The sequence below is a fragment of the Delphinus delphis genome, chromosome 20 (genome assembly GCF_949987515.2).
Source record: "Delphinus delphis chromosome 20, mDelDel1.2, whole genome shotgun sequence".
NCBI lineage: Eukaryota > Metazoa > Chordata > Mammalia > Artiodactyla > Delphinidae > Delphinus > Delphinus delphis.
In genome coordinates, this window is record NC_082702.1 from 39969605 (window position 1) to 39993053 (window position 23449).

A 23449-nucleotide genomic window follows, 5' to 3' on the forward strand; every position below is an offset into this window, starting at 1 on the left:
ATGTGTATTATAAATCCTAAAGCAATCCCTTAAAAAACCAAGAATATTTAGCCAATAATCTAACATGAAATATAGAAGAATATTTAAAAATAATATAAAAGGTGGCAGGAGAGCAGGAATAAAAGGAACAAAGAACAAATGGGACAAACAGGAAGCAAATAGCAATATGGTAGACTTAAACCCAAATATATCAGTAATTACATTAAATGATAATGAAATGATCACATCAATTAAAAAGCAGAAATACACAGGATAATAAAGACCAAACTATATACTGAAACCCATGCTAACTATAAAGACATAGGCTATAGGTAAAAGAGTGTGTCCAGGGACTTCCCTGGTGGCGCAGTAGTTAAGAATTCACCTGCCAATGCAGGGGATATGGGTTCAATCCCTGGTCCAGCAAGATCCCACATGCCGCGGAGCAACTAAGTCCATGCACCACAACTACTGAGCCTGTGCTCTAGAGCCCACAAGCCACAACTACTGAAACCCCCGCGTCTAGAGCCTGTGCTCCGCAACAAGAGAAGCCACCACAATGAGAAGCCCGCACACCGCAACAAAGAGTAGCCCCTGCTCGCCGCAACTAGAGAAAGCCCATGCACAGCAACGAAGACCCAATGTAGCCAAAAATATATAAATTAAAAATAAATTTAAAAAAATAGAGTATGTCCATCAACTGATAAATGGATAAGTAAAATGTAGTACACACAATGGAAAACTCTTTGGCCATAAAAAGCAATGAAATACTGATACATGCTGAAAGATGAATGAGCCTTGAAAACATGCTAAGTGAAAGAAGCCAGTCACAAAAGACCACATACTATGTGATTCCATTCTTATGAAATACCCAGAATAGGCAAATCCGTAGAGTTAGAATAGAAGATTGGTGGTTGCTTATGGCTGCGGATCAGAGTGTTCAGGGAAATAGCTAAAGGGTACAGAGTTTCTTTTTGAAGGAATAAAAATATTCTAAAGTTGACTTTGGTGATTATTGCACATATCTGTGAATAAAAACTACTGAACTGTACACTTTAAATAGGCAAATGGTATATGAATTACATCTCAATAAATCTATTTTTTTAAAAAAGGAAAGAAGTACTGATATATACTACAACATGGATGAACCTTGAAAATGCACTAAATGAAAGAAGTCAGTCACAAAAGACCACATATTATATAATTCAATTTATATAAAAAGTCCAGAATAGACAAATACAGAGAGACAAAAAATAGATCAGTGGTTGCCTAGGGTTGGGGGAGGATGGATGGGGGAATACAGAGGGTGACTGCTAAATGGTATGGAGTTTCTTTTTTGGGGTGATAAAAATGTTTTAAAATTAAATGTGGTAATGGTCACACAATTCTGTGAGTATACTAAAAACCAATGAAATGTATACTTCAACTGGGTCAATTGTATGGAATGTGATTTATATCTCAATAAAGCTCTTACAAAGATATAAATGTAGCAGGATACTTACTCTAGAGTTGGTTACACTGGTGAGAGATTAAATATTTTCTAAATGTCCATCAATAAAAGACTAGTTAAATCAAATATGGTAATCTATGATATTGAATACTACTCAGTCATTTAAAAGAATAAAATTACTATACTAAATTAGATACTGTGTTTTTATTTTTTTAAATGCATGCACATACAAAGACACAAAGCATACATACATAGTAAAAATATGGAAATGGGGTTTCCTTGGTGGCTCAGTGGTTAAGAATCTGCCTGCCAATGCAGGGGACATGGGTTTGAGCCCTGGTCTGGAAGATCCCACATGCTGTGGAGCAACTGGGCCTGTGAGCCACAACTACAGAGCCTGCACTCTAGAGCCCGCGAGCCACAATTATTGAGGCAGCATGCCACAACTACTGAAGCCCGCATGCCTAGAGCCTGTGCTCGGCAACAAGAGAAGCCACTGCAATGAGAAGCCCACATATGGCAACGAAGAGTAGTCCCCGCTCGCCTCAACTAAAGAAACCCTGGGGGCAGCAACGAAGACCCAATGCAGCCAAAAATAAATAAATTAATTATTTTTTTAAAATATGGAAATGTGTGTATGTGTATATATACATACATAAACATGTGTATATATACAGTTGACCCTTGAACAACATGGGGCAGTTGAAAATCCACATATAACTTTACAGTCAGCCCTTCATATCCACAGTTCCACATCCATTGAATCAACCAACCTGAGAGCCTGAGACTGTGTAGTGCTGTAGTACATATTCATTGAAAAAAATCCATGTATGAGTGGATTCAAGCAGTTCAAACACCTGTTCAAGGGTCAACTGTATGTGTGTGTATATATATACACACACATACAGAGAGAGAGAGATTATTACTTCTCCATTCTTTCTCCTTCTTGAACGCTTATTATACAAATGATAGATCTCTTGGCTCTATCTTCCATGTCTCTTATTTTTTCAGTCATCATTTCCACTTTTTAAAAATATTTTTTCTGTGTTCAAGGATGATTCCTCAAGTATTACTAATGAATTTTAAATTTAAAACCATTAAAATAAAAAGTAACTTGGCAAGAAAAATATTTTACCCTCCAATCTGTATTATTAAAAAATATTTGAAAAAAGTTCTACATTCTTTGAAACAAAGAAGCCAACCTCATTTCCTTCTCTTTCAAGCTGTTCTATTCTGTGTAGAATTTCCTTCGCTTTCTTCCAGTAATCTTCAAGATTCTTCTCTTTCATATTTATGTCCTTTAATTGTTCTTCATTTTCATCAAAAGAATATTCTCCTAGACTTAGAGATAACTTCTCAGCTTTATAATATGGGAAAAAATAGGAGTTTATCCATTACTAGAAATGTTATTTTAACACTTTTAATAAAGACAAACTCATACCCCATACCCCCTTCTCTAAATTTTGCACATCCAAACCATCTTAACTGCCTAAGTGGTACTGAAAATAAGTGGAAAGCAAGTGCTTGGCAGAGGCTGAGGACACAAAGAGTCATAAATTAGATTTTACTCTTCAGAATTATAGAGAAAAGAAAATAGCAAGAAAACATGTTATGCTAGGCATACAAACACCCTCAGGTTTATGGCTACTGGTTTTAGTTTTTTTTTTTTAACACAGTTTCCATAAAGTGGTTCCTTCCTATATTCTTTTAAATTCTCTTTTTACATATTGTGGCAGCAGTTTTCTCCCAAAAGACCAAAATCCTTTTCATGGCCACTTTCTCTATGCTTCAGCCATCAATTCCTTCAATGCACCAGGCTCCCTCCTCTCACAGGACATTTGTGCCTCACTGTTGCGTATGCCTGAGACACTGGACCATAACAAACTCCCTTCTTTTCACCTAATTAACTCTCTACATTCAGATTTCAGATGAAGAATCACTTCCTCCCAAAGCCTTTTCTGCTCCAAGTCTAGGTCACAGTCCCTGTTACAGGTTAAGATCTGTGCTCCATCCATTCTTAACCTGTACGTTAATTTATAATAACACATTCATTTTTGGGATTATTCAATTACTACCTATTTCTGTAGTTACACTAACCTCTGTAAACACATAGACTATTGTTTCTTATCACTGTATCCCTAATGCCTAGCACAGTGCCTGGCAAATAAGAGACACTCAAACATTTTTTAAATAAATAAATTAAGGTATTTTATGTTATGATTTAATCATAAGTCACTTGTAGCCCTCAAATTTAAGTCCTACAGCTAACTCTGTCCACACTGCATTAAATAAGTGAATTATCTATACTGTTGTTCTCTTCCATATAAGTTTTTTACACGCTGTAGTACTCTAGTTGTCACGTCAAAATTATATAATCTGCTTTTCAAATGTAAGAAGAGCTTGGGAGCTAAAGGGGCTTGGTTCATCAAAGCAGATATAATTCTCTTGCATAAAGTTTGGTTAGTATTTTTTTAAAGTAATAGTAAACTTACTAATTTTTTTGCAGTTGTGAAGCACAAAAGTGGCAGCTTTGTTTAGTTCCTCGTCCTGAGATTCAGTTAAGACTTGTATCATGAGTGGAAGCCCATTGCTTTTAAAAAGGTCATACTGATTTTCCTCTGGAAAACACATCAAAGATTAAAGCAGAAGATAGTTACTTTATTTATTTATTTATTTATTTATTGGCCACACTGCGCGGCTTGCAGGATCTTAGTTCCCTGACCAGAGATTGAATCCTGGCCCCGGCAGTGGAAGTGCAGAGTCCTAGCCGCTGGACCACCAGGGAATTCCCAATAGTTATTTTATCTTAAACTATATGCATGAGGTCATAATTCTTCCTTGTGATAATTATGAACATAGTTCAAATTTTAAGATACAGAAAAACAAAGTTTAAAGGTATTTTCAATTTAGAAAATAATCTACTTATATAAGATACCTAAGTCTCATAAGTGATAATCTCTTAAACACAGTGATAAACACAGCCACAGAGCAGTGTCACACCTCATAAGAGTAAAGAAACTGCCCTCACTTGGTTTAAAAAAAGGTTTTGTTGTCAATTATACCTCAATAAAAAAATAAAAATTAAATTAAAATTTTAAAGGTATAGTGAATCCTAAATTATACAGAGGTGAAGAGAAAGTATAGAGAAATAAACGAATGGAGAGAATGGAAAATGAGGGAAGAGAGAGCAGAAGAAGCAAGAGAGAATAAAAAGAGGGAAGTGGAAAAGTGGGAGGAGGAGAGAGAGGAGATTGGAGGAAGGGAGAAAGGAGAGAGGAAAGTGAAAAGTGTTGGGGGACTTCCCTGGTGGCGCAGTGGTTAAGATCCGCCTGCCAATACATGGGACACGGGTTCAAGCCCTGGTCTGGGGAGATCACACATGCCACGGAGCAACTAAGCCCGCATGCCTAGAGTCCGTGCTCTCCAACAGAGAAGCCACCGCAACAGAGAAGCCACCACAACAAGAGAAGCTACTGCAATGAGAAGCCCATGCACCACAACGAAGAGTAGCCCCCTCTTGCTGCAACTAGAGAAACCCCACATACAGCAATAAAGGCCCAATGCAAAAATAAAATAAATAAATTTATTTTAAAAAAAAGTGAAGAGGGTTGGAAAGGAGGAAAGTGGAAAGAGGAAGAATGGCAGGAAAGTGGAGAGAAGGAGAAAATGGAAGGGGAAGAGAAAAAAGAGAGAGAGGAGAGAATGATAAGTAGAGAAAGAAAGAACTTTCTAAGGTTTTCAACAAGAAAAAACAGGATCGTATCTGTGCAGCAGTGTGAAGAGTGGATTGAAAAATGGAGATAGAAGGAAGAGGACACAGGGAGGAATCTATTGTAATAACATTGGTGAAAGATGTTGAGGGGCTGAGGGCTTAAATGGGGAAAATAGCACTGGAATTGAGCAGAAGGGAATAAGGAGGGGTAAACAGAAGTAGAGCCACAGGTCTTAGGGACTGACTGAATACCACGGCTGAAGAAGGATGAGGAGCAAAATGACTGGTTTGGGGATTAGGAGAAAGGCAATACTTTTAAGCTGGGTGGGTGGGAAGGAATAGTGTATTTCCACTCCACCGTTTTAACTAACACACAAAATAAATCCAATACTTACCACAATCCTCTGTACAATGACCAACAGTAAGTATGATACTAAATTTTTCTCCTGAATCCAGACTTTCATGAAGCAGTAATGCTAGAAGTTTTGAAACAATGTGGTACTTGGATAGTACTACCCCAAAAGTAGCTAAAACAGGAAAAAAAGAACAAGTACAAACTTAAAACGTATAGCTATACATATAGTATTTTCCAGATATTACATTATACTATTTTTCAGATCTTATCCTGGGAGAATGACATTATGTAACTACATAATATCTAAAATTCACATCTCATATAACATCTAATATATATGTATATATATGTGTGACTATAAACAAATTCATTGTAATAAAATGGTGGCTTATATAGCCCTCATTAATTCCTCTTCCCATACTAAAGACATTATACTAAAGCAAGTTTTTTGAAGAATGCTTTCTTCTAAGTTGTCCTGCATAATGTTGTGAATATGAAGTAATAATACTACCTTCCTAAAAGCTACTGACTCTCACCTTACATTCCTCCTCTTATCTAGATTGACAGTAAAGACCTTCCTATGAAATCGATTCCTGCCTGTCATTGAAATACACTATTAACTGGCCACGGTTCTACTGACGTTAATGATGCAGTGGAGCATACCTGAAGCTATACTGAGATGTGAAAAATTCAAGAAGTCCACCAATTTAAGCTACACTTCTCACGGTTTTGTTCTTCGTGTGTATGTGTGGTGTTTTTTTTTTCTTTTGTAACAGAGTTCAGAGTCTAACTACTGACAGCAACAAAAAGGTTGTGAATTCCTCAGCAGACTACATCTTAATAATTTTTGTATCTCTAGAGCTCACATAGAGCCCAGCACATAGCAGGCCCTAAATAACTGATTTTTTAAAAAATAATCTATTTTTTTCAGTTATTTGTGAATGTCGAGAGTTACAGAGATTTATAGACTATCATTCCTCAGTATCTGTACATGTGAGAAGCAGCCATGAGTTCAAGTGTGGTTCTGTTACTCACTGGTTACAGTAGGGTAAGTCTATCTCACACTTATCAGATAGAGGCATACCTTAATTCTTTATCTCACTTTTTAAAATCTATAAATTGGGCTTTCCATTCCCTATGTCTCCAAAATGTCCCTTGATTTCTCATCTAAAATTTTTTTTTTATCACAAGTTGCCAACAGCACTTTATTTTTTCTTTTCAACATCCTGTTCTGCGGCTTCCTTGGCCCTTTTTGCCCGGATGCCAAAGAGCCGGGCATTGGCACGGGCCATGTGGAGTAAACTTTTTCATTTAATGCAGCTTTTTAAGTGAAACAAAGGTTTAGGACTGACAGACTCTTATCTTGATTCTATCATCAAACCTGAACTCAGAAGACCTAGATTTGAATTCTTAGGGAAGTCATAACCTCCATGAGAAAATAAGGAGTTGGATTAGATAATTTCTAAGTTTCTCTCCCACTTATGAGAAACTGGAAGTCCAATCCATGTTAGCGTTCAATCTATCATTTTAACATTCACCATGCTGAATTGAAGCAAAATGCAATTGCAGAAAAATTACTAAGTGTTTTCACTCACGATTATCAGCAATACATGCATCCACTGTCTTTGTCACCACCACTGCAAGCTTAGCACTGGAAAGAGTCTTGTGTGAATCAGATTCCAACTGCACAAGAACTTGAGACAATATATCCAGTCCACCCACAGATATAAAGTATTTCTGCACGTATGCTTAAGGAATAAAGTAGCAGAACTATTATACTTCAAACAAGTATATGGTTTCATTAAATTAATTTGCACTAAATATAACATTAACTTGACTTTTTAAAATACTTACTAAAAATCCCAAAATGAAAAATCCAATCTTTACCTGTGCATATACATAATCACAAGATTGATTTTATTTACTTACATAAGAAACTCACTTTGACATAGTACAACTACATGTATAGTACAGTACTTCTTTCTTGTATGTTAGATATCTTGTTTCATTTAGCAAGAACTGGTATATTTTGCAAGAATGACATTAAATTCAAGTCCTTCAAGAGCTATAAAGAATAGATTCATTCATTTAGCTTGGTATTACAATTAGCAGGCTGACTACTTTCTGAATTCCAACATAACTCATTCCTCAAATCTGAATCAACAAAGGGCAGAGAAAATTAACTGTTTCAGAAAAACCACATATTTCATCCATCTTATTTAAGCCTAATTCTTTTACTTCTTGGAGCATAAAAGTATAACATACTGTTGAGAGTCATAACAACTATTCCAAGCAAAGATTGGATGACAGATACATTTTTAAAAAGCATTTAGTCTTTTGTTCCCCTGTAGGAAATGATTCTGATGGCAAAGTACCCCACAGGTCTGTGAATTCAACAGCCCCTATCCCAGCAATGGGCATATATCAAATGGATATATGGGCTAGTGATTATAATTCTGTCACAAACCTTCTTCCCAGTCTACCCTAGTACCACAAATTGAGCCAGGATGATTTAAACACAAAAATTACTTTTTGTATTGTTCAATAAAACACAAAAATCTTAATCTAAAAAAATCATGTTCAAAAATTTCTACATCAGAACAGAACTGTTAGGAAATGTTATTTAAGGATAAGCAAACATTTTCAATATTATGGAGACTCCAAAATAGGCTTCTTTACTACAAAGTATTTTCATTAAAAAAATCTTTAAAAAAGGAAGTATCTTAAAATTCTTAGATGAAATTGGGCACTATGTTACCACAAAGATTTTCATTTATAGTCTATGTAATGAAAATTCAGGCTTATAAGCAGAAGAACATCCTAGTCTACACCTGTACACTGAATATTTCAAATTACCTCTAATCTATTTCATGTCAGTTTGCTGAGAGTAATAAGGTCCTATAAATAGGACACAGCAGTGTTACTCATCTAAGTTGGTACTTAAAGAAAGAGGAAATGTCAAAGCATCATGGAAATAGATTTCAATTTTTGAAATTATAGAGATATGTTCCTTTGCATGTGAAACATGACTATTTGCTTTAAACATCTGAATATAGATACACACCAGGAACGTGTGAGAAGGTTCTAGTTGTTCCACATCCTCATCACTATTTAATATCACTAGCCTTTCTACTTTTAGCCATGCTAGTGGGTGTATAGGGCTACCTCCTTGGGGTTTTCCTGGGTACAAGTTCTTTATCAGATGTACATTTCACAAATATTTTCTCCCACCCTATGGCTTGCCTTTTCACCTTAACAGGATCTTTTGAAGAGTAAAAGATTTTAATTTCAGTGCAGTCCGATTTATAATCTTTTCTTTAGTGGCTCATGCTTTTTGTGTCCTAAGAAATCTGTCTACTCCCAAATTATAAAGATATGTTTTTGTCTAGATGTTTTATAGTTTTAGTTCTTACATTAAGGTGTAGGGATCATTTCAAGTTAATTTGTGTATACTGTGTAAGGTAAGGGTTGAGCTTCATATTTCACAGATAGATAAGTACTTTTTCCAGCACCATTTGTTTCTACCTTTTCCAACACAGAGTTACTGTGGCACCTTTATAGAAAATCAACATTCGTAGAAAATCAATCATATATATATGTCTATTTCTAGGTTCTCTACTTTTTCCATTGATCTATGTCTACACTTACACCAATGCTACACTCTTGATTACTGTATAGTAAGTATTGAAATCAGGTAATATAAACCCTACAATTTTGTCCTTTTTCAAAATAATTTTGACTATCCTAGCCCCTTTGCATTTCCATGTAAATTTTAGAATCAGCTTGTCAATTTCTGCAGAAAAGCCCGTTGAGATTTTGATGGGGAGTGCCAAGAATCTAGAGGTGAATTTGAGAAGTGACAGTATAACAATATTGAATCTTACAATCCATGAATATGATATCTCTCCCATTAATTTAAAGTTCTATCTCAGCAATGTTTTATAGTTTTCAGCATATAGATATAGCAGATGAAATCATTAAATGTACCCCTAAGTATTTTGTTTTTTTAATATTATTGTAAATGGCAGTTACTTTAAGTTCCCAAGTGTTGCTAGTATTTCTGTATATGACCTTGTATCCTGCAACCTTGCTAAAATCGCTTATTAGCTCTGTAGCTTTTTGTAGATTCTTCGGACAATCATGTCATCTATGAATAAATACTATATTTTCTTCTTCCTTTTCAATCTCTATGCCTTTTATTTCATTTTTGTGCCTTACTGCACTGACTTGGATGTCCAGTCAAATAATGAGAGTGGCCATCCTTGTCTTTTTTACAATCTTAGGGGGAAAGCATTAAGTCTTTCACCATTTAAGTATGTTAGCTGTAGTACTTTGTAGAAGCCCTTCATCACATTGAGGAAGTTCCCTTCTATTCCTGGCTTACCAAAATCTTCTGTCATGAATGTATGTTGAATTATGTGAAAAGCTTTTCCTGCATCTTTGGAGATCATATAGTTTTTCTTTTCTAGTCTATGTATATTGTGAATTTCCTAATGTTAAACCAATCTTGCATGCCTAAAGTGAATGCCACTTGGTCAGAATATATTATCCTTTCTATATATTGCTGGATTGATTTGTTAATATTTTGTTATGGATGTTTGCATCTATGATCATAAAGGATATTGGGCTACAGTTTTCTTGTAATGTCTTTTTCAAGATTTAGTGTGGAAATAATGCTGCCCTTAAAAGTTTGTTGGGAAGTGTTTCTTCTACTTGTATTTCCTGGAATAATTTATGTAGAATTTTTTTTCCTTAAATGTTTGGTAGAATGCACCAGTGAAGCCTTTTTTCTTTTCTTTTATTTATTTTTGGCTGCGTTTGGTCTTTGTTGCTGCGTGCAGGCTTTCTCTAGTTGTGGCGAGTTGGGGCTACTCTTCGTTGCAGTGCACGGGTTTCTCATTGTGGTGGCTTCTCTTGTTGTGGAGCACAAGTTCTAGGCACGTGGGCTTCAGTAGCTGTGGCATGTGGGCTCATAGTTGTGGCTTGCAGGCTCATAGTTGTGGCTCGTGGGCTCTAGAGCACAGGCTTCAGCAGTTGTGGCGCACGGGCTTCGTTGCTCTGAAGCATGTGGGATCCTCCCGGACCAGGCCTCAAACCCATGTCCCCTGCACTGGTAGGCGGATTCTTAACCACTGTGCCACCAGGGAAGCCCCAGTGAAGCCTTTATGACCTGGAATTTCCTGTGTTAAGGTTTTAAACTACAAATTCAATTTCACTATTAGATATAGGAATATTCAGGTTATCTATTTCTTCTTGAGTGAGCTTTTGTAGTTTGTGTCTTTCAAAGAATTTGTCCAGTTCATTTAAGTTATCAAATTTAATGGCATAAGGTTGTTTCTACTATTCCTTTGTTATCCTGTTAATATCTGTTAAGATATAGAGATGTCATCTCTCATCTCTTATAATTTGGGCCTTCTATTTCGTGGTTAGTCTGGGTAAAGGATCCATTTTAGTGATCTTTTCAAAGAACTAGCTTTTGGTTTAATTGATTACTCTGTTCTTTTTCTATTTCATTGATTGCTAATCTTCTCTTTGTTATTTCCTTTGTTATGCTTACTTTGAGTTTAACTTGCTCTGACTTCTAGTTTCTTAGGTGGAAACTAATATAATTGATTTGAGACCTTCCTTCTTTCCTATGCAAGCCTTATTGCTATAAATTTCCATCTAAACACTGATTTTGCAGCATCCCACTGTTTAATTTTGTGTTTTCATTACCATTAAGTTAAAAAATTTCTAATTTCCTTTATGATTTGTGATTCATAGGTTTGTATTTTTATTTTGATGTGGGTTTTTTTAGTACTGTGTTGCTTAATTTCTAGATATTAGGGACTTTTCTAGATGTTTTACTTTTATTAATTTCTAATTTAATTCTATGTGGTCAGAGAACACTCTCTGTGGGTTTTTACAGTTTTGCTGTGTAGGTGTTCTGTTTTGTGAGGATATATGGGAAGACTCAAAACTATGCTGCCACCACCATTTTCCCATATCTTCTTAACAACATCTATTTTTAAGATTTTCTATGTATAAGATTTTAACTTATACAATAGTATAAATGGATCCAAAATGACACAACTTACTGGAATTCATTAATTCAATAGGTTTTTGTTATGCTTTAAAATATGTTTTTTAAAGTATAACCTAGAGAATAATGAATACTTACTGTTATTTGCAAGAGTGAGTCCAATAAATGAGCAAATAGGGCGAATTATCTCAGGTTTCGTGCAATTTATTAGCCAGTCATTAGCATGTGGAAAAAGTGAAGAGCAAAGCATTTGATTTTCATCTGAAAGGAGAAAAAGGCAATCATATTTTAATATACTTGGAAAATATCAGTTTTTTATTTGTTTTTATCTTTATTTTTATATGTAAATATTTGAGATAATTACCATTTTGAGGATTGTTGACACAGACACACAGAGTACTACACACTGAAGACCACAACTGATAACTCTGGAAAACATTTTCATCTGACAAATTCAACTCATATTTTGAAAGGACTGTCCTATTAGGTTAAATAGAAAAGGAAGTAATTAATACAAATGTGTTAAGGTCTTAAGAAATCAATAATTAATAACAAGAAATGTATATTTACTTACTTGAACAACTGTGATAGAACTGAAATACAACCTGTTTCTCTCACAAGCGTCTGTCCAGTCCCTTAAAAAAATAGCCATATATTACATGAATATGACTTCTGTTTAGAAAATAATTTTGTAGAAATGGAGAACAACATTTAAGTAGTATTTTTTTAAGTAGCTTTTTTTTTTTTTTTTTTTTTTGCAGTACGCGGGCCTCTCACTGTTGTGGCCTCTCCCATTGCAGAGCAACAGGCTCCGGACGCGCAGGCCCAGCGGCCATGGCTCACGGGCCCAGCCACTCCGCGGCATGTGGGATCTTCCCGGACCGGGGTACGAACCCGTGTCCCCTGCATCGGCAGGCGGACTCTCAACCACTGCACCACCAGGGAAGCCCAGTAGTATTTTTAATAAATAACTTTCAGTCACTTTAAAGTATTATAAAGTACAATAGAGAATTACAGTAGGTAAAAATCTGTAATCAAGATTATTACGGAAAATACATTACTTACGTTTAGAGAATGATAGTATTCAAATTTCCTCTAAAAATTGCAAAACACTTATTTTGCATGGTTCTGTGTTACAATACCAAAATATGTTCCAAAATAGAAAAAAAATTAATTCAAAACATAAAAATAGAAAAAATAAAATCTAGAAGCATTTAAAATGCATATAATATTTCTAACAATTTGAAGATTTAAATAAGCAATGTTAATAAAATAACCTTAGCCTGGGCAATAGGTATACAGGAACACTCTATACACTACCCTTGCAACTTTTCTGTAAATCTAAGATTGTTCCAAAATAAAAACTAAAACAACAAAAACAAAGTAAAACTTTCGTCAAGAGATACATGAAATTTAACACCATTGCTGACTGATAAAATGACCTTAAATACAATGATAATTAAATGGCCAATTCAGTGGAAAATCAACCAAACTAATTCATTAAACGCTCCCCTTTTGCTTTTAAAGCTGTTTCTTTTCAATGTTAATTAAATAATGCAAATCACTTTAGTATTTTTTAAAATACTAAATTAATAAATATCAAACAATTAAATGCATGCTATTAATTCTCTTTTCTTTAAAGCTGTAGTTCTCAGAAGTTAGTAAGATTAAAAAAGGTACTGACATAAAGACTAGAATAAAAGGACTAATAATGACTGTTCCAATTTATTATTTTAAAAATATTTCCATAACATAAGAGAATGTACTTACTATTATTTGAAACTAGAACCAAAATAACATAGACAGACATTCTTTTCAAATTTGTGTTTGAATCATTGTTAGATAAGAACCAAGTTAAGTCTTCAAACAATTCTGAAGTGCACAAAGTCTGCTGACAGTAAACTGAAATATGAAAATATAATTTTAATTTCTATGTATTAGCACAGACAAGTTTTAAAATATGCTGAACAAAATATAAAATTGCCATATGGACAATTCTCAACCAATTCTCATTTCACTGACATTTATTAGTCATAAAACAAATTCTGACAAACTTATGTGCTTACTCAATTAACAGACCAAAGAAGCAATATTTTAATCAGAAGTAGTTGACTAGGTTCTAAACATGTATTGCAATCTCACAGAATTTCCAATAAAAGCCTAACTGAACAAAAATTTAAAATAAAACATGACCAAAAAATTGACGATAAGTAACAAAACATAGCCAAAGAAAAATTTAAGAAAATTCAGAAACCTGCTTTAGAAAAGAAGGACAAATGATACTTGTGGTATTTTTAAAGACTTTTCTAGATATAAAAATATCTTTCCCAAAGACAAAAATGATACCTACACGACAGGAGAGGCTTTTTGGTGATAATCATGCAATAAGCAGAATTTTTAAAAAATAATTTGAACACATATATCCAGTGTCTAGAATAGCTTTTAGACACTCTCAAAGGCAAAGGCAATGTCTTATTTATCCCCAATGCCTAGCACACAGCTTGGTTCTCAACAAGTGGTGAAGAAATATTTAACGGTTGAAAATATAAGAATATAAAGTTATTTGACAAACTAATAGTTTAGATTTAACCTCATTTCAGGTATGCTACAGAAACATGTTTTTGTTGGCCATACAGAAAGCATATTTATCCACATGTAAGATGGCTGTAAGTTATCTTCATATTTTGATTCAAGTACCTGGATATATAGATAATGAACAGAATAGAAAAACTAGAAATAGACTCATTAAGTGATAATGGTAGCATCTCAAATCAATGTGAAAAAGATCTACTTTTAATAAGAAGTGTTGGGATAGCTGGATTGCCATATTAAAAAAAAGATAAAACTGGAACCTTCACCACATCATATCCCAGGAAAATTCAAAAAGAATAAAACATGTATAACTAAAAAATAAAATCATACAAGTACCAAAAGAAAACATGGGTGGATTCCCCTGTAATCTGGGAGTATGGAAAATTTTCTTATGATTCAAAATCCAAAAGCAAAAAAGAGAAAGAATGATGAATTTTTATTTTTATAAAAATAAAAAACATTCATATGGCAAAAAAAAAGCATAGTAAAAGACAAAGTAAAAAAAATGTTTCCAACTAATGGCAAGAAAAATTGTGAAAGATTTTGAAATGGATGATAACAATTACTGAATGTCCTGTCTAGCACACCCTTCTAGATTATTTGTCTTTTACTGTCTTTGGGCTATTTTATAACTCTGTAAATTGTAGAAAACTGATATTAATGCAAGTTATTCTTGTCCACAGAAATGCAAAACATTTCGACTGGTAGAACATAATTGATTTTTAACCTGCAGACACTGACCAGTTATGTGCCTATTCCTAAATTTCAGCTTTCCCAAATGCCTATAGTATTGTTTTTTGCCATTACTTTTGAAACAGTTGTAACATTTCACTCGTTCCCTCATTAGTTAATAAGATAAATAAAATCTTTGGTATGCATTAATTTAAATAAAATACCTGGAAAAAACTATCCAGACATGTAAAAAAGGAATTGAATTCTAAAATTATTTTTTAGTAGTTTGTTGAAGTATAACACAATGATTAAAGGATAGTGAAATAAAGTTTTCTTATTTTACCATTTTGTTCTGCAACAGCTCCTAATGTATATAATGCTGCTTCTTTTACCATACTATGTTCACTTGACTTTGCAAGATCTTTTACAAACATCAAACCACCAATTTCCCGAAAATAAAGACCTGCATTACCTGTAGAGTGTGCAGACAAAACAAAGAAGAATATTTATTGTAATTATTATTTTAAGGACAATAAATCACATGAACCCAGTAACATAATATGTAAAATAACTGAGAAGAGAAAGAACTATGCATATTTCATATATCACAATACTAAACAACTAGAATCACAAATAAAAATTCACTATCATGTCTTACTGTTTTGTTGGCAAATTGAATGAATAGTGACCAGAGCTTCCTTTTGCGAAAAAGCATTGTCCATTTGATACTTCAGACACTCCAATAATAAGTTCAGGTCAGTCTTCATTCCTAAAGAACAAAAATTTCATTATTTTAAACCAAACATTTCCTTTCAAAATTTAACCATTTAAATTTCACACTCTAAATACATATCTTTGTATTTGCTTTTTAAATAATATGTATTACTTTTTAAAATCTAATAAGCAGGGGCTTCCCTGGTGGCGCAGTGGTTGAGAATCTGCCTGCCATTGCAGGGGACACGGGTTCGAGCCCTAGTCTGGGAAGATCCCACATGCCGCGGAGCAACTAGGCCCATGAGACACAACTACTGAGCCTGCGCATATGGAGCTTGTGCTCTGCAACAAGAGAGGCCGCGACAGTGAGAGGCCTGCGCACTGCAATGAAGAGCGGCCCACGCTCACTGAAACTAGAGAAAGCCCACGCACAGAAACGAAGACCCAACACAGCAAAAAACAAATAAATAAATAAAATTTTTAAAAAATCTAATAAGCAATAAAGATATGTAAAAGAAAGATGTTCCTTAGATAATATAACTTGAAATGAACTTCTTATAATTATTTGATTTTCCCTTTGCATGAAATATATGAAAAGAAAATCCAAATATTATTCTCTTTAATTAAAGCCACATTGGTTTAAATATCTGCTATTTAGAATGAACTGAATGAAAATGAAAATACACTATATTAGGGGCTTCCCTGGTGGCACAGTGGTTAGGAATCCGCCTGCCAATGCAGGGGACACGGGTTCAATCCCTGGCTCAGGAAGATCCCACATGCCACGAAGCAACGAAGCCCGTGCACCACAACTACTGAGCCTGCTCTCCAGAGCCCGCGAGCCACAACTCCTGAAGCCTGGGCGCCTAGAGCCCATGCTCTGCAACAAGAGAAGCCACCACAATGAGAAGCCCACGCACTGCAATGAAAAGTAGCCCCGACTCCCCACAGCTAGAGAAAGCCCGTGCACAGCAACAAAGACCCAATGCAGCCAAAAATAAATACAATAAATAAATTTTTAAAATACCTTTAAAATAAAAGTAGTGTTTTCTGAAGTGAAGATAAGCCACAAATGGAGAAAATACTTGTAAAGCACATATCTGATAAAAACATATCCAGAAAACATATAGACCTTTCAAAACTCAACGAGAGCAATAAAACAATGAGCCAAAGATTTGGACAAAAAAGATACACAGATAGCAAATGAGCACATGAAAAGCTGCTCAACATCATTAATCATTAGGAAAATGCAAATTAAAACCGTAAGGAGACATTATTACATGCCCACTAGAATGACTAAAATTTAAAAGACTGACCACAACATATTTTGACAAGGATACAAAGGAACTATAACTCTCATATACTGCTGGTGGACACATAAAATAGTACAACCACTTTGAAAGTTTAGCAGTTTCATAAATTGTTAAACATACACCTAAAATTTGATGCAGTCATTCTACTCCTAAGTACTTACTCAAAATAAAAGGAGATATATGTACATACAAAGACTTGTACACAAATGTTCATGGTGACATTATATGTAATAACCAAAAATTGTAAACAACTGAAATGTCCATCATCAGATGAATGGATAAAGAAGTTGTGGTATAACCATACAATGGAATACTATTTAGCGATAAAAAGGAACTAAGTATTCATACATACAACCACATGGATAAATCTCAAAATACTTATGCTGAGTGAAATAAACTACACACAAAGAAGAGTATACGATAGTATACTGTACAATTCCACATACTGAAAAAACACAAACTAGTCTACAGTAATGGAAGGCACATCAGTGGTTGCTTGGGGAAAGGAGGTCCAGGAAGGCATAGAAGGGAGGTATTACAAAGGGACATGAGGCTATGTTCACTATACTGATTATGCTGATGTTTACACAATGCTGGGTATATACACATGTTAAAATTTATCAAAATACAAAGTTTAAATATTTATTTACGGGCTTCCCTGGTGGCACAGTGGTTGGGGGTCCATCTGCCGATGCGGGGGACGTGGGTTTGTGCCCCGGTCCAGGAGGATCCCGCGTGCCGCGGAGCACCTGGGCCCGTGGGCCGTGGCCGCTGGGCCTGAGCGTCCGGAGCCTGTGCTCCGCAGCGGGAGAGGCTGCAGCGGTGAGAGGCCCACGTACCGCAAAAAAAACAAAAAAACAAAAAAAAACATATTTATTTACAACTAAAAGGAAACAACAGACAATCATTTCCCTATAAAATTCTTTACAATAGCCTTTAAACAATTTCTTGTCTTGGTTTTAAGGATGTAAATAAAATTGTACATAGACTTTGACATAATGCTTGAATTAATATTTAAAGTTTTCAAAGATATAGGATGAAAGGAGGAAAAAAATATAGAGAAGCACACTAAAAAAAAAACAACTAAGATCTATTGTGAATCAATTAGTCTTCCTCTTGACAGAAATTCAACTGGCAATTTGGTTCAATGAAATAATTCATGACTCAATTTGTTAGTAAAATATCATAGTACAAAGGTTATCACTGAGTTGTCTTGGAGTAACAGCAAACTTTTATTGATCATGTTCTACATTAATAGAAACCATAAGAAGGTTAGTGTGACTGTACAGATATCAATAAGCCATTCATCATCAATAACAAGCCAAAGAGGATTTTTGATGGGGCATGGTGATTTTCAATTCTAGGCACAGAAACTTTTTATGTACTTTTCTTAATTCCTTCTGTACTTCTTTTTCATACTTTAATATTTCCTATCATAATCCCTCCCTTCCCAGACAAAGCACCTACTGATAACTACAACTGGGTTTTTATCTTCTCCAGGCTATGCAAGCTAGCTCCTTCAATAACTCCTGAAGAAAATAAACAAGCAAACAAAAACTGAAGTGTTTACAATACCAAAACCACAAGCAATAAAAGCAAATTCAATAAATTGGACTTAAAACTGAAAATTTCTGAGCTTCAAAAGGTATCATTAAGAATGTAAAAAGACAACGCACAGACTGAAAGAAAATATCTGCAAATCAGATATATCCAATAAGGAAGGGGCTTGTGTTCAGAATACATAAGGAACTCCTAAAACTCAACAGTAAAAGACAACCCAATTAAAAAGCATGCAAAGGATTTAAATAGACATTTCTCCAAAGAACATATACAAATGGTCAATAAGTATATGAAAAGATGCTCAGTATCATTAGTTCTTAGGGAAGTACAAACTAAAGCCACAATTAGATACCACTTCACAACCACTAGGATGGCTATAATCAAAAATAGTCTAACATTCTGACCAAAGATTTGGAGAAATTGGAACCCTTATACATTGCTGTGGGAATGTAAAATGGTACAGCTGCTTTGGTAAACAGTCTAGCAGTTCCTCAAAAGGTTAAACATAAATTTACCATAGATTCAGCAATTCCACTCCTGGGTATATACCCAAAAGAAATGAAAACATATGTCTACCCCAAAACTTATACATGGATATTCATAGCAGCGCTATTCATAATAGCCAAACAGTGGAGACCCAAATGTCCATCAACTCTTGAATGGATAAATAAAATATGATATATCCATTCAATGGAATCATTCCACAAAAAAGAGGAATGAAGATACTGAGACAACATGGATGATCCTTGAAAACATTATGCTAAGTGAAAGAAGCTAGTCAAAAAGGCCCACATATTATATGATTCCATTTATATAAAATGTCCTGAATAGGCAAATTTAGAGACATAGAACAGCTTAGTGGTTGTCTAGGGTTAACAGGGGTGTGTGTGGGGGGTGTGTGACTGCTAAAGGGTACAGGTTTCTTTGAGGGTGATGAAAATGTTCTAAAATTGATTGTGGTGATGGTTGTACAACACTGTGAATATATGGAAACAAGTGAACTGTATATTTTAAATGCGTAAATTACGTGGTATGTCAATTACATCTTAATAAATTTGTAGGTATATGTATATATTTTTTTAATTACTGGTTGACCTAATGACTGAAGTGGCCCCAATCACAGTTCTTTTGGGTGATTGATATGGATGCTGGGAAAGACACAGTCTCTCTCCTTTGCAAGTCGCAAACTGTATGTAAATTTGGCTATTCACTTCCGAGGCCAAATCTGGACCCTTGTCATTCATTAGTCAGAACAGCTCTACCACTGATATTTTCAACTCCATTATTTTATTTTCTGAATATTACTCCTAATTCTTTCAACTGGCTTACTTCCTTATTCTTATATTTACTCTTTGACCCCTATGATCTCTACTTCCTTTACTCATGTTCTCAGAGACTTGGTTTCATTTCCTTCCCTCTTCATCCCAGATCCCATTATTTATCACCTCAACCATTATCTTGCTAGGATTCCTTGGACCCCTTCTCCTTCTACCAAACATGTTTTATAATCCTAATTGTGACTCAAAACAGTTTCTTTTCTCTGTTCTTTCAGCTCAAATTTAGGCATTGCTAAAAGGAAAAAAAAATTAAGCAGTTATGCCATTGCAGATATTTGGTATGCATTCCAGGTTACACCCCCCAACTCTACTCAGCAACCCCACATGGTCAGCTCCATCTCCAATTCCCTTCTGTTGATTCTCCCATTTTCCTCAATGGCTACTCCAAATCTTCAGCTCTCTTCAAACCTCATCTCTTTCTCTTCCACTTCATGTTTTAATTTCAGGCCTCCCAGAAGTAGACCATGAAACAAAAATTTGAGTGCAAGTACTTTTTTGAAAAGATGAAACAGAAAGGGAAGGTAGACACAAGCAACCCCACCAGGAAACTCTGGGAGCTAGGGTAGAGCCATGTGTCTCAGAGTCATCCCAGTGAAAGTGTGAAGAGTATTTATCTATCAGCTCCCGTCAGTTGTTTAGGGCTGATTCCAGAGAATAAGCCGTTAATTATTTGTCATCTCTGTCTCGGCCTTGCTCTCTGGGCAAAGCAGGTTATAAATGCTATAATAAACTCTCAGTCAAAAAGACACAGATGTTAGGCCTTCACAGAATTCCCAGAACACTTTCCACAACACAGAATTCCTACAAAAATATCTGCAGCCACACCCATTCTTACCTCTTCCTCTACAATATCACACCAGGACCCAGCTCCCATCCTGTTCATGGTTAACACATTCACCTGTGTTTTGGGATCCTGCAATGACTACAACTACAGCTGGCACATGAACAACACGGGGATTAAGGGCACCGACCCTCCACTCAGTTGAAAACCCACATATAATTTGTAATCCGCCCTCCATATTTGTGGTTCCACATCCTCATATTCAACCAACCTCAGATCATGTAGTACTATCAAAAAAAATCTGAATATAAGTGGACCCACACAGTTCAAACCCATGTTGTTCAAGGTTCAACTGTACTATAGTTTTTTTCTTGCCCAGAATGATTTCCCTCTTCCTTCTTGTGGTTCCTTCGGAGAACATTTCCTCACAACTCTGAGTTTCCCAGTTGTATGAACTGATACGTTTCCTTTTTTTTCTTGAACTAGTTTGAGTTGTATTTCTCTCGCATACAACTCAAAAGGCACTATTACAGGCCTATGACCTTCTTTAAAATATATTCATATAACAAATCTTTATTGAATGTCTACTATGCATCCACTCTGTATCAGACAGGGATTCTGATTCCAAGGAACTCACAATCTGGTGATAGAGACAGAAGAGGATGTAAGTAATTCCCATAGTGTGATAAGTGATCTGAGAGGAGCATCTCCAGCAATTATCCCGTCTTTCCAGTTTCTTCAATTTCTCCCTCTCCATAATCCCCACTCCCTCTTCACATATTCTCTTATCTCTTTACCTCTTATAAGACTCCTTAACATTACATCCTCCCTCTAGTTAATGCCATATATCTTCAGACAAGCTTTTAAGAAGAGTAAGCTATTCATACTGTCTCCAGACTATTTCCCACCCAGACCTCAATATACTGCAATCTGGCTGAAATCTATTAAATTTACTATTAATAAAACAAAAGACTCCTAAATGAAAAATCCAGTGGATACTTCAGTCTTCATCTGTGATACTTAACACTGAGGCTCTTGGGTAATCTTTCTCAAAGCATTCTCCTAAGGCTGATTTCCAAAATACCACATTCCTGACCTTTCTGAAATGTTTTTCTCAGTCTTTTTTTGAGGGTCCTCTTCCTCAGTCAAACCCTGATGTGATGGGGTCCATTAGGGAATACTATTCCCCATCCTTTTCTATTTTAATATTTCCTCTCTGGTTAACCTCCTTTATGCCCATGAATTAAATTTCCATTTTTCTGAGGACAGCTCTGAAATTTGATGGTGGTCCTCTCAGGTTTCCACTGTTCTTATATATACCTCCATTAAATCAGCTATCATATGATATTCTAATTATCAACATGCCATCTCCCATTAGAATGTCAGTTTCCTGAAGTCAGTGTGACAGGCACAGAGTAGATGCTTAATAAATATTCATGTAAATTGCTGAATAATTCTTTTATTTCCTGGAGCCTGTCAGATAATCTGCAGTATATCCCACAAATACACTATAAAACAAATTCCAGATATATGATCCATAAATTTCTCACCTTGTATTTTCTTTGTGTCCTCACTTTCCATGCTTGTCTGCATTCTTTTACCTATATTTCATCTATAAGATAAAGGTATTTTCTCAATTTAAATCAATTTTGAGAATTCCAGAATTATATATGCAAAGGGGTAGGAAAAGAATAGTTTTCTCAAACCAGAAGAGCAAAGATTGAATCTGAAACTTATTAGGTGTGTGGTATTAGGTATGCTTAAGTTCTCTAAGGCTCAGTTTCCTCATCTGTAAAATATAAATTTCCAACTTCATAGAGTTGTTACAAGAATTAAATTTGAAAACATACATAAATGCACCTCGCACTCAAGTACTACAGGCATTCAACACATTTTATTAAACAAACACAGGAATGATTGGTTGACTGAATCTAGTTGCTCCACTTCTGGTTCTCCTTCCTTATTTTCTTTTCTGTAAATTTTTATCCCATGATTTCAGATTGGGCACTCCTCCATGAACCAGAGGTTTAAAACACAAATATGCACACACTCTTTAGATGTGCATTTCTCTTCACAAGCTTAGCTTAATACTAAAATTTTTTCTAACAACTCATGGTTATTTTCAAGCTTAAACCTCTGTTTATATTCATTAGATGAATTTTAAAAATAACTGGCAACCCTGATACGGCCTCTCACATTCTTTAAAATGCTAAACTGATTTTTTAGAAAAATACATCAGAGTCCAATTAATTTCTTAGAGCTATAATTCAGGACTCACAAAACTCTAAAATTCTTATTTACTAAAGCACTGGGTGGTTAAAGAGAGATAGTTAATTATCCTTTCTTTCATTTTAACTCTCAAACTGAAAATTCCCAAACAAAAAATTTAATGATAAATATGAGAATTTTTTATAAAGTAATATACAAATATTTACTAGTTTTGTCATTTTTTTAACCTAAATATTCCATTTAAAAAGGAATGGGTAGGTACATCATAGTATATCCACAGGACAGGATATTGTTACAAGAATATTGACATTTACTTGAAATGTTTGACAGTATGGAAAAATGCTTATGATACAACGTAATCAAGGGCTTCCCTGGTGTCGCAGTGGTTGGGAGTCCACCTGCCGATGCGGGGGATGCGGGTTCGTGCCCCGGTCCGCGAGGATCCCACATTACGCGGAGCGGGTAGGTCCGTGAGCCATGGCCGCTGAGCCTGTGCGTCCGGAGCCTGTGCTCCGCAACAGGAGAGGCCACAACAGTGATAGGCCTGTGTACCGCCAAAAAAAAAAAAAAAAAAAACAACAACAAAAACAATGTAATCAAAAGAGCAAGACTCAAAATTTTATCTACAGTATGACCCCAATTATGTAGAGGCAAACATAAAATAAAACTTGATGGAAAAGAGCAACGTATTAACACTTGTTGTCTTTAGCTGGTGGTGTTTTATTTCACTGTT

The 23449-nt window shown here is 35.1% G+C and overlaps 1 protein-coding gene across 5 annotated transcripts in view; it reads right to left on the minus strand.

The window, feature by feature from the left end:
• Positions 1-23449, minus strand: part of TERB1 (telomere repeat binding bouquet formation protein 1) — a 46393-nt gene that overhangs the window by 20786 nt on the left and 2158 nt on the right. For all 5 annotated transcript variants that reach the window (XM_069540242.1, XM_069540243.1, XM_060000628.1 and 2 more), the window contains exons 2-13: positions 22038-23260; positions 20542-20628; positions 15441-15551; positions 15126-15254; positions 13289-13420; positions 12093-12153; positions 11883-11998; positions 11657-11779; positions 7092-7244; positions 5537-5668; positions 3922-4047; positions 2632-2789 (exon numbers count right to left, since the gene is read on the minus strand). In XM_069540242.1, the coding sequence (XP_069396343.1) occupies positions 2632-2789; positions 3922-4047; positions 5537-5668; positions 7092-7244; positions 11657-11779; positions 11883-11998; positions 12093-12153; positions 13289-13420; positions 15126-15254; positions 15441-15549 (1239 nt within the window). In that variant the 5' untranslated portion in view covers positions 15550-15551; positions 20542-20628; positions 22038-23260. The remainder of the gene's footprint in view (positions 1-2631; positions 2790-3921; positions 4048-5536; positions 5669-7091; positions 7245-11656; positions 11780-11882; positions 11999-12092; positions 12154-13288; positions 13421-15125; positions 15255-15440; positions 15552-20541; positions 20629-22037; positions 23261-23449) is intronic.